A 13201-nucleotide genomic window follows, 5' to 3' on the forward strand; every position below is an offset into this window, starting at 1 on the left:
CAGGAGTCTTATGGCTTGGGGGTAGAAGCTGTTCAGGAGCCTTTTGGACCTAGACTTGGCGCTCCGGTACCGCTTGCCGTGTGGTAGCAGAGAGAACAGTCTATGACTAGGGTGGCTGGAATCTTTGTACATTTTTAGGTCCTTCCTCTGACACCGCCTGGTATAGAGGTCCTGGGTGGCAGGAAGCTTGGCCCCAGTGATGTACTGTGCCGTTCGCACTACCCTCTGTAGTGCCTTGCAGTCGGAGCCCGAGCAGTTGCCATACCAGGCGGCGATGCAACCAGTCAGGATGCTCTCGATGGTGCAGCTGTGGTGGATCTGAGGGCCCATGCTGAATCTTTTCAGTTTCCTGAGGGGGAAAAGGTGTTGTCGTCTTCACGACTGTCTTGGTGTGCTTGGACCGTGATGGTTTGTTGGTGATGTGGACACCAAGGAACTTGAAGCTCTCGACCTGCTCCACTACAGCCCACTGATGACCTCTGACCTGTAGTGTGTCGGTCTGCATGACCTCTGACCTGTAGTTTGATGATGTCAGTCCCATACAGGAAGTGAGTCATCTTCCAACAGCCGGAAGGAGATGCTTCCCAAGCCCGTCACCATAGTAACCAGCGAGTCCTCCTCCACCTGCTTCGTACGCTCCACCTCCGAGGAGTTTAGCTTCGGAGCGTCCCACACGCTCACCACCACCACACCTGCCCAGGTAAAGACTAGAACACACCTCACTACTACTACTACTACTGCCCAGGTAAAGACTAGAACACACCTCACTACTACTACTACTACTACTACTACTGCCCAGGTAAAGACTAGAACACACCTCACTACTACTACTACTACTACTGCCCAGGTAAAGACTAGAACACACCTCACTACTACTACTACTACTACTGCCCAGGTAAAGACTAGAACACACCTCACACTACTACTACTACTACTGCCCAGGTAAAGACTAGAACACACCTCACACTACTACTACTACTACTACTGCCCAGGTAAAGACTAGAACACACCTCACTACTACTACTACTACTACTGCCCAGGTAAAGACTAGAACACACCTCACCACTACTACTACTACTACTGCCCAGGTAAAGACTAGAACACACCTCACCACTACTACTACTACTACTACTACTGCCCAGGTAAAGACTAGAACACACCTCACCTACTACTACTACTACTGCCCAGGTAAAGACTAGAACACACCTCACCACTACTACTACTACTACTACTACTGCCCAGGTAAAGACTAGAACACACCTCACCACTACTACTACTACTACTGCCCAGGTAAAGACTAGAACACACCTCACCTACTACTACTACTACTGCCCAGGTAAAGACTAGAACACACCTCACCTACTACTACTACTACTACTGCCCAGGTAAAGACTAGAACACACCTCACCTACTACTACTACTACTGCCCAGGTAAAGACTAGAACACACCTCACCACTACTACTACTACTACTGCCCAGGTAAAGACTAGAACACACCTCACCACTACTACTACTACTACTACTGCCCAGGTAAAGACTAGAACACACCTCACCTACTACTACTACTACTGCCCAGGTAAAGACTAGAACACACCTCACCACTACTACTACTACTACTGCCCAGGTAAAGACTAGAACACACCTCACTACTACTACTACTACTACTGCCCAGGTAAAGACTAGAACACACCTCACCACTACTACTACTACTACTGCCCAGGTAAAGACTAGAACACACCTCACCTACTACTACTACTACTGCCCAGGTAAAGACTAGAACACACCTCACTACTACTACTACTACTACTGCCCAGGTAAAGACTAGAACACACCTCACTACTACTACTACTACTACTACTGCCCAGGTAAAGACTAGAACACACCTCACTACTACTACTACTACTACTGCCCAGGTAAAGACTAGAACACACCTCACACTACTACTACTACTACTACTGCCCAGGTAAAGACTAGAACACACCTCACCACTACTACTACTACTACTGCCCAGGTAAAGACTAGAACACACCTCACCACTACTACTACTACTACTGCCCAGGTAAAGACTAGAACACACCTCACTACTACTACTACTACTGCCCAGGTAAAGACTAGAACACACCTCACCACTACTACTACTACTACTACTGCCCAGGTAAAGACTAGAACACACCTCACTACTACTACTACTACTGCCCAGGTAAAGACTAGAACACACCTCACCACTACTACTACTACTACTGCCCAGGTAAAGACTAGAACACACCTCACTACTACTACTACTACTGCCCAGGTAAAGACTAGAACACACCTCACTACTACTACTACTACTGCCCAGGTAAAGACTAGAACACACCTCACTACTACTACTACTACTACTGCCCAGGTAAAGACTAGAACACACCTCACCACTACTACTACTACTACTGCCCAGGTAAAGACTAGAACACACCTCACTACTACTACTACTACTGCCCAGGTAAAGACTAGAACACACCTCACCACTACTACTACTACTACTGCCCAGGTAAAGACTAGAACACACCTCACCACTACTACTACTACTACTGCCCAGGTAAAGACTAGAACACACCTCACCACTACTACTACTACTACTGCCCAGGTAAAGACTAGAACACACCTCACACTACTACTACTACTACTGCCCAGGTAAAGACTAGAACACACCTCACCTACTACTACTACTACTGCCCAGGTAAAGACTAGAACACACCTCACCACTACTACTACTACTACTACTGCCCAGGTAAAGACTAGAACACACCTCACCACTACTACTACTACTACTGCCCAGGTAAAGACTAGAACACACCTCACCTACTACTACTACTACTGCCCAGGTAAAGACTAGAACACACCTCACACTACTACTACTACTACTACTGCCCAGGTAAAGACTAGAACACACCTCACTACTACTACTACTACTGCCCAGGTAAAGACTAGAACACACCTCACCTACTACTACTACTACTACTGCCCAGGTAAAGACTAGAACACACCTCACTACTACTACTACTACTGCCCAGGTAAAGACTAGAACACACCTCACTACTACTACTACTACTACTGCCCAGGTAAAGACTAGAACACACCTCACCTACTACTACTACTACTACTGCCCAGGTAAAGACTAGAACACACCTCACTACTACTACTACTACTACTGCCCAGGTAAAGACTAGAACACACCTCACTACTACTACTACTACTACTGCCCAGGTAAAGACTAGAACACACCTCACCACTACTACTACTACTACTGCCCAGGTAAAGACTAGAACACACCTCACCACTACTACTACTACTACTGCCCAGGTAAAGACTAGAACACACCTCACTACTACTACTACTACTGCCCAGGTAAAGACTAGAACACACCTCACCACTACTACTACTACTACTGCCCAGGTAAAGACTAGAACACACCTCACTACTACTACTACTACTGCCCAGGTAAAGACTAGAACACACCTCACCACTACTACTACTACTACTGCCCAGGTAAAGACTAGAACACACCTCACTACTACTACTACTACTGCCCAGGTAAAGACTAGAACACACCTCACCTACTACTACTACTACTGCCCAGGTAAAGACTAGAACACACCTCACTACTACTACTACTACTGCCCAGGTAAAGACTAGAACACACCTCACCACTACTACTACTACTACTGCCCAGGTAAAGACTAGAACACACCTCACTACTACTACTACTACTGCCCAGGTAAAGACTAGAACACACCTCACACTACTACTACTACTACTGCCCAGGTAAAGACTAGAACACACCTCACCACTACTACTACTACTACTACTGCCCAGGTAAAGACTAGAACACACCTCACACTACTACTACTACTACTGCCCAGGTAAAGACTAGAACACACCTCACTACTACTACTACTACTGCCCAGGTAAAGACTAGAACACACCTCACCTACTACTACTACTACTGCCCAGGTAAAGACTAGAACACACCTCACCACTACTACTACTACTACTACTGCCCAGGTAAAGACTAGAACACACCTCACTACTACTACTACTACTACTGCCCAGGTAAAGACTAGAACACACCTCACCACTACTACTACTACTACTGCCCAGGTAAAGACTAGAACACACCTCACTACTACTACTACTACTACTGCCCAGGTAAAGACTAGAACACACCTCACCACTACTACTACTACTACTGCCCAGGTAAAGACTAGAACACACCTCACACTACTACTACTACTACTGCCCAGGTAAAGACTAGAACACACCTCACTACTACTACTACTACTACTGCCCAGGTAAAGACTAGAACACACCTCACCACTACTACTACTACTACTGCCCAGGTAAAGACTAGAACACACCTCACCACTACTACTACTACTACTACTGCCCAGGTAAAGACTAGAACACACCTCACCACTACTACTACTACTACTGCCCAGGTAAAGACTAGAACACACCTCACACTACTACTACTACTACTGCCCAGGTAAAGACTAGAACACACCTCACTACTACTACTACTACTACTGCCCAGGTAAAGACTAGAACACACCTCACCACTACTACTACTACTACTGCCCAGGTAAAGACTAGAACACACCTCACACTACTACTACTACTACTGCCCAGGTAAAGACTAGAACACACCTCACCACTACTACTACTACTACTGCCCAGGTAAAGACTAGAACACACCTCACTACTACTACTACTACTACTGCCCAGGTAAAGACTAGAACACACCTCACCTACTACTACTACTACTACTGCCCAGGTAAAGACTAGAACACACCTCACACTACTACTACTACTACTGCCCAGGTAAAGACTAGAACACACCTCACTACTACTACTACTACTACTGCCCAGGTAAAGACTAGAACACACCTCACTACTACTACTACTACTACTGCCCAGGTAAAGACTAGAACACACCTCACCTACTACTACTACTACTACTGCCCAGGTAAAGACTAGAACACACCTCACACTACTACTACTACTACTGCCCAGGTAAAGACTAGAACACACCTCACTACTACTACTACTACTACTGCCCAGGTAAAGACTAGAACACACCTCACTACTACTACTACTACTACTGCCCAGGTAAAGACTAGAACACACCTCACCACTACTACTACTACTACTGCCCAGGTAAAGACTAGAACACACCTCACACTACTACTACTACTACTGCCCAGGTAAAGACTAGAACACACCTCACTACTACTACTACTACTACTGCCCAGGTAAAGACTAGAACACACCTCACCACTACTACTACTACTACTGCCCAGGTAAAGACTAGAACACACCTCACCACTACTACTACTACTACTGCCCAGGTAAAGACTAGAACACACCTCACTACTACTACTACTACTACTGCCCAGGTAAAGACTAGAACACACCTCACTACTACTACTACTACTACTGCCCAGGTAAAGACTAGAACACACCTCACACTACTACTACTACTACTGCCCAGGTAAAGACTAGAACACACCTCACCACTACTACTACTACTACTGCCCAGGTAAAGACTAGAACACACCTCACCACTACTACTACTACTACTGCCCAGGTAAAGACTAGAACACACCTCACCACTACTACTACTACTACTACTGCCCAGGTAAAGACTAGAACACACCTCACCACTACTACTACTACTACTGCCCAGGTAAAGACTAGAACACACCTCACCACTACTACTACTACTACTGCCCAGGTAAAGACTAGAACACACCTCACTACTACTACTACTACTACTGCCCAGGTAAAGACTAGAACACACCTCACCACTACTACTACTACTACTGCCCAGGTAAAGACTAGAACACACCTCACACTACTACTACTACTACTGCCCAGGTAAAGACTAGAACACACCTCACCTACTACTACTACTACTACTGCCCAGGTAAAGACTAGAACACACCTCACTACTACTACTACTACTACTGCCCAGGTAAAGACTAGAACACACCTCACCTACTACTACTACTACTACTGCCCAGGTAAAGACTAGAACACACCTCACACTACTACTACTACTACTACTGCCCAGGTAAAGACTAGAACACACCTCACCACTACTACTACTACTACTGCCCAGGTAAAGACTAGAACACACCTCACTACTACTACTACTACTACTGCCCAGGTAAAGACTAGAACACACCTCACTACTACTACTACTACTACTGCCCAGGTAAAGACTAGAACACACCTCACTACTACTACTACTACTACTGCCCAGGTAAAGACTAGAACACACCTCACTACTACTACTACTACTACTGCCCAGGTAAAGACTAGAACACACCTCACCTACTACTACTACTACTGCCCAGGTAAAGACTAGAACACACCTCACCACTACTACTACTACTACTGCCCAGGTAAAGACTAGAACACACCTCACCACTACTACTACTACTACTGCCCAGGTAAAGACTAGAACACACCTCACTACTACTACTACTACTACTGCCCAGGTAAAGACTAGAACACACCTCACCTACTACTACTACTACTGCCCAGGTAAAGACTAGAACACACCTCACTACTACTACTACTACTGCCCAGGTAAAGACTAGAACACACCTCACCACTACTACTACTACTACTGCCCAGGTAAAGACTAGAACACACCTCACCACTACTACTACTACTACTGCCCAGGTAAAGACTAGAACACACCTCACACTACTACTACTACTACTGCCCAGGTAAAGACTAGAACACACCTCACCACTACTACTACTACTACTGCCCAGGTAAAGACTAGAACACACCTCACCTACTACTACTACTACTACTGCCCAGGTAAAGACTAGAACACACCTCACTACTACTACTACTACTACTGCCCAGGTAAAGACTAGAACACACCTCACTACTACTACTACTACTACTGCCCAGGTAAAGACTAGAACACACCTCACTACTACTACTACTACTACTGCCCAGGTAAAGACTAGAACACACCTCACCTACTACTACTACTACTACTGCCCAGGTAAAGACTAGAACACACCTCACTACTACTACTACTACTACTGCCCAGGTAAAGACTAGAACACACCTCACCACTACTACTACTACTACTGCCCAGGTAAAGACTAGAACACACCTCACTACTACTACTACTACTACTGCCCAGGTAAAGACTAGAACACACCTCACCACTACTACTACTACTACTGCCCAGGTAAAGACTAGAACACACCTCACCTACTACTACTACTACTGCCCAGGTAAAGACTAGAACACACCTCACTACTACTACTACTACTACTGCCCAGGTAAAGACTAGAACACACCTCACCTACTACTACTACTACTACTGCCCAGGTAAAGACTAGAACACACCTCACCTACTACTACTACTACTGCCCAGGTAAAGACTAGAACACACCTCACCACTACTACTACTACTACTGCCCAGGTAAAGACTAGAACACACCTCACCACTACTACTACTACTACTGCCCAGGTAAAGACTAGAACACACCTCACTACTACTACTACTACTACTGCCCAGGTAAAGACTAGAACACACCTCACCACTACTACTACTACTACTGCCCAGGTAAAGACTAGAACACACCTCACCTACTACTACTACTACTACTGCCCAGGTAAAGACTAGAACACACCTCACCACTACTACTACTACTACTGCCCAGGTAAAGACTAGAACACACCTCACTACTACTACTACTACTACTGCCCAGGTAAAGACTAGAACACACCTCACCTACTACTACTACTACTGCCCAGGTAAAGACTAGAACACACCTCACTACTACTACTACTACTGCCCAGGTAAAGACTAGAACACACCTCACACTACTACTACTACTACTGCCCAGGTAAAGACTAGAACACACCTCACCTACTACTACTACTACTACTGCCCAGGTAAAGACTAGAACACACCTCACCACTACTACTACTACTACTGCCCAGGTAAAGACTAGAACACACCTCACTACTACTACTACTACTACTGCCCAGGTAAAGACTAGAACACACCTCACACTACTACTACTACTACTGCCCAGGTAAAGACTAGAACACACCTCACCACTACTACTACTACTACTGCCCAGGTAAAGACTAGAACACACCTCACACTACTACTACTACTACTGCCCAGGTAAAGACTAGAACACACCTCACTACTACTACTACTACTACTGCCCAGGTAAAGACTAGAACACACCTCACCACTACTACTACTACTACTGCCCAGGTAAAGACTAGAACACACCTCACTACTACTACTACTACTACTGCCCAGGTAAAGACTAGAACACACCTCACCACTACTACTACTACTACTGCCCAGGTAAAGACTAGAACACACCTCACCTACTACTACTACTACTGCCCAGGTAAAGACTAGAACACACCTCACACTACTACTACTACTACTGCCCAGGTAAAGACTAGAACACACCTCACACTACTACTACTACTACTACTGCCCAGGTAAAGACTAGAACACACCTCACCACTACTACTACTACTACTGCCCAGGTAAAGACTAGAACACACCTCACACTACTACTACTACTACTACTGCCCAGGTAAAGACTAGAACACACCTCACCTACTACTACTACTACTACTGCCCAGGTAAAGACTAGAACACACCTCACCACTACTACTACTACTACTGCCCAGGTAAAGACTAGAACACACCTCACCACTACTACTACTACTACTGCCCAGGTAAAGACTAGAACACACCTCACTACTACTACTACTACTACTGCCCAGGTAAAGACTAGAACACACCTCACCACTACTACTACTACTACTGCCCAGGTAAAGACTAGAACACACCTCACCTACTACTACTACTACTACTGCCCAGGTAAAGACTAGAACACACCTCACCACTACTACTACTACTACTGCCCAGGTAAAGACTAGAACACACCTCACCTACTACTACTACTACTGCCCAGGTAAAGACTAGAACACACCTCACTACTACTACTACTACTACTGCCCAGGTAAAGACTAGAACACACCTCACACTACTACTACTACTACTACTGCCCAGGTAAAGACTAGAACACACCTCACTACTACTACTACTACTACTGCCCAGGTAAAGACTAGAACACACCTCACACTACTACTACTACTACTGCCCAGGTAAAGACTAGAACACACCTCACCTACTACTACTACTACTACTGCCCAGGTAAAGACTAGAACACACCTCACCTACTACTACTACTACTGCCCAGGTAAAGACTAGAACACACCTCACACTACTACTACTACTACTACTGCCCAGGTAAAGACTAGAACACACCTCACCTACTACTACTACTACTACTGCCCAGGTAAAGACTAGAACACACCTCACTACTACTACTACTACTACTGCCCAGGTAAAGACTAGAACACACCTCACCTACTACTACTACTACTACTACTGCCCAGGTAAAGACTAGAACACACCTCACTACTACTACTACTACTACTGCCCAGGTAAAGACTAGAACACACCTCACCTACTACTACTACTACTGCCCAGGTAAAGACTAGAACACACCTCACCTACTACTACTACTACTGCCCAGGTAAAGACTAGAACACACCTCACCTACTACTACTACTACTACTGCCCAGGTAAAGACTAGAACACACCTCACCTACTACTACTACTACTACTGCCCAGGTAAAGACTAGAACACACCTCACCTACTACTACTACTACTGCCCAGGTAAAGACTAGAACACACCTCACTACTACTACTACTACTACTGCCCAGGTAAAGACTAGAACACACCTCACCTACTACTACTACTACTACTGCCCAGGTAAAGACTAGAACACACCTCACACTACTACTACTACTACTGCCCAGGTAAAGACTAGAACACACCTCACACTACTACTACTACTACTACTGCCCAGGTAAAGACTAGAACACACCTCACCTACTACTACTACTACTGCCCAGGTAAAGACTAGAACACACCTCACCACTACTACTACTACTACTGCCCAGGTAAAGACTAGAACACACCTCACCACTACTACTACTACTACTGCCCAGGTAAAGACTAGAACACACCTCACTACTACTACTACTACTACTGCCCAGGTAAAGACTAGAACACACCTCACTACTACTACTACTACTACTGCCCAGGTAAAGACTAGAACACACCTCACCACTACTACTACTACTACTGCCCAGGTAAAGACTAGAACACACCTCACTACTACTACTACTACTACTGCCCAGGTAAAGACTAGAACACACCTCACCACTACTACTACTACTACTGCCCAGGTAAAGACTAGAACACACCTCACTACTACTACTACTACTACTGCCCAGGTAAAGACTAGAACACACCTCACCTACTACTACTACTACTGCCCAGGTAAAGACTAGAACACACCTCACCACTACTACTACTACTACTGCCCAGGTAAAGACTAGAACACACCTCACCACTACTACTACTACTACTGCCCAGGTAAAGACTAGAACACACCTCACTACTACTACTACTACTACTGCCCAGGTAAAGACTAGAACACACCTCACCTACTACTACTACTACTGCCCAGGTAAAGACTAGAACACACCTCACCACTACTACTACTACTACTGCCCAGGTAAAGACTAGAACACACCTCACCACTACTACTACTACTACTGCCCAGGTAAAGACTAGAACACACCTCACCACTACTACTACTACTACTGCCCAGGTAAAGACTAGAACACACCTCACTACTACTACTACTACTACTGCCCAGGTAAAGACTAGAACACACCTCACCTACTACTACTACTACTACTGCCCAGGTAAAGACTAGAACACACCTCACTACTACTACTACTACTGCCCAGGTAAAGACTAGAACACACCTCACCACTACTACTACTACTACTGCCCAGGTAAAGACTAGAACACACCTCACCACTACTACTACTACTACTGCCCAGGTAAAGACTAGAACACACCTCACCTACTACTACTACTACTACTGCCCAGGTAAAGACTAGAACACACCTCACCACTACTACTACTACTACTGCCCAGGTAAAGACTAGAACACACCTCACCTACTACTACTACTACTGCCCAGGTAAAGACTAGAACACACCTCACCACTACTACTACTACTACTGCCCAGGTAAAGACTAGAACACACCTCACCACTACTACTACTACTACTGCCCAGGTAAAGACTAGAACACACCTCACACTACTACTACTACTACTGCCCAGGTAAAGACTAGAACACACCTCACTACTACTACTACTACTACTGCCCAGGTAAAGACTAGAACACACCTCACCACTACTACTACTACTACTGCCCAGGTAAAGACTAGAACACACCTCACACTACTACTACTACTACTGCCCAGGTAAAGACTAGAACACACCTCACCTACTACTACTACTACTACTGCCCAGGTAAAGACTAGAACACACCTCACACTACTACTACTACTACTGCCCAGGTAAAGACTAGAACACACCTCACTACTACTACTACTACTACTGCCCAGGTAAAGACTAGAACACACCTCACTACTACTACTACTACTACTGCCCAGGTAAAGACTAGAACACACCTCACACTACTACTACTACTACTGCCCAGGTAAAGACTAGAACACACCTCACACTACTACTACTACTACTGCCCAGGTAAAGACTAGAACACACCTCACTACTACTACTACTACTACTGCCCAGGTAAAGACTAGAACACACCTCACCTACTACTACTACTACTACTGCCCAGGTAAAGACTAGAACACACCTCACCTACTACTACTACTACTGCCCAGGTAAAGACTAGAACACACCTCACCTACTACTACTACTACTACTGCCCAGGTAAAGACTAGAACACACCTCACCACTACTACTACTACTACTGCCCAGGTAAAGACTAGAACACACCTCACCACTACTACTACTACTACTGCCCAGGTAAAGACTAGAACACACCTCACTACTACTACTACTACTACTGCCCAGGTAAAGACTAGAACACACCTCACCACTACTACTACTACTACTGCCCAGGTAAAGACTAGAACACACCTCACTACTACTACTACTACTACTGCCCAGGTAAAGACTAGAACACACCTCACCTACTACTACTACTACTACTGCCCAGGTAAAGACTAGAACACACCTCACCACTACTACTACTACTACTGCCCAGGTAAAGACTAGAACACACCTCACCACTGCTGGTGCTGCGATGGATCCAGATTGCTGTAATTGTTAAGTCTCCTATTCTCGTCATCTTCCTCTCTTCAGATCCACACCAGGCCTATGCAGCACCAACTCTCCCAAGTCACCGCTGTGTTAAACCCTCCGTCCCCTCCTCCACCTCCCCCTGCTCCCCCCACTCCTCCAAAGGGCCCCCCAACCTCGTCCCCTCTCTCCCCCACCATCTCTCTACTAGAGGAGGGAGATCTGCGCAGCCTGGACCCCTGTAAGGACTTATGGGGTTCTCGGGGGTACGAGGATTACCGGCGTGCCGGTGCGCAGAGGACCATGGTGGGTGGTCTAACTGGGGGTGTGGTGGTGGGCAGTGGGGGAAGCGTACAGGACAAGTCCACAGAGCTGTGTGTGGTGCGTTTTGAGAAGGAGGTGGCAGGTGTTGGCACGGCGGGCTGCGAGGTGACGGTCACTCTGGACAGTAAAGGTTCCCAGCGTCTCTCCTCCTCTTCCTCGCCCACCTGCGTGGCCTCCATGCCCAATGCTGTATCTGGAGGCTCGTCGGGGGCCGGATCACCCCAAGAGACCGGGAAGGGAAGTCCCTCCCCTTGCTGCATCCACACCTCTCTTGCCACTCCCCGCTCACGGACTCGCAAGCGAGGAGGAGGAGGAGGAGGAGGAGGAGGAGGAGCAGTGGGAAGTGGGGATGGTAACGATGGTGATCCGGCCATCTCCCCAGACGAGGACAGTCCGTGTCCGGCGGGGTCGTCGTGTTCGTCGCGCTGCGTCTACTGCCGCTCCGTGTTCAGCCAATCAGAGAACGGGCGGGGCCGTTGCCGGGACGCCCCCGACCCCGCCCTACACTGCCTGCGCCAGTGGACCTGTGTGTGGTGCGCAGAGAGCCTGCTTTATCACTGTA

General features: G+C 46.6%; 1 protein-coding gene across 1 annotated transcript in view; it reads left to right on the plus strand.

Moving 5' to 3' along the window:
• Positions 1–13201, plus strand: part of spred3 (sprouty related EVH1 domain containing 3) — a 37496-nt gene that overhangs the window by 24065 nt on the left and 230 nt on the right. Inside the window, exons 4-5 of the mRNA XM_082956512.1 lie at positions 536–700; positions 12379–13201. The exon at positions 12379–13201 is cut by the window's right edge and continues 230 nt beyond it. Coding sequence (XP_082812638.1) covers positions 536–700; positions 12379–13201 — 988 coding nt within the window. The remainder of the gene's footprint in view (positions 1–535; positions 701–12378) is intronic.

This window comes from Salmo salar, chromosome 09, assembly GCF_965601325.2.
Source record: "Salmo salar chromosome 09, fSalSal1, whole genome shotgun sequence".
Classification (NCBI taxonomy): Eukaryota; Metazoa; Chordata; class Actinopteri; order Salmoniformes; family Salmonidae; genus Salmo; species Salmo salar.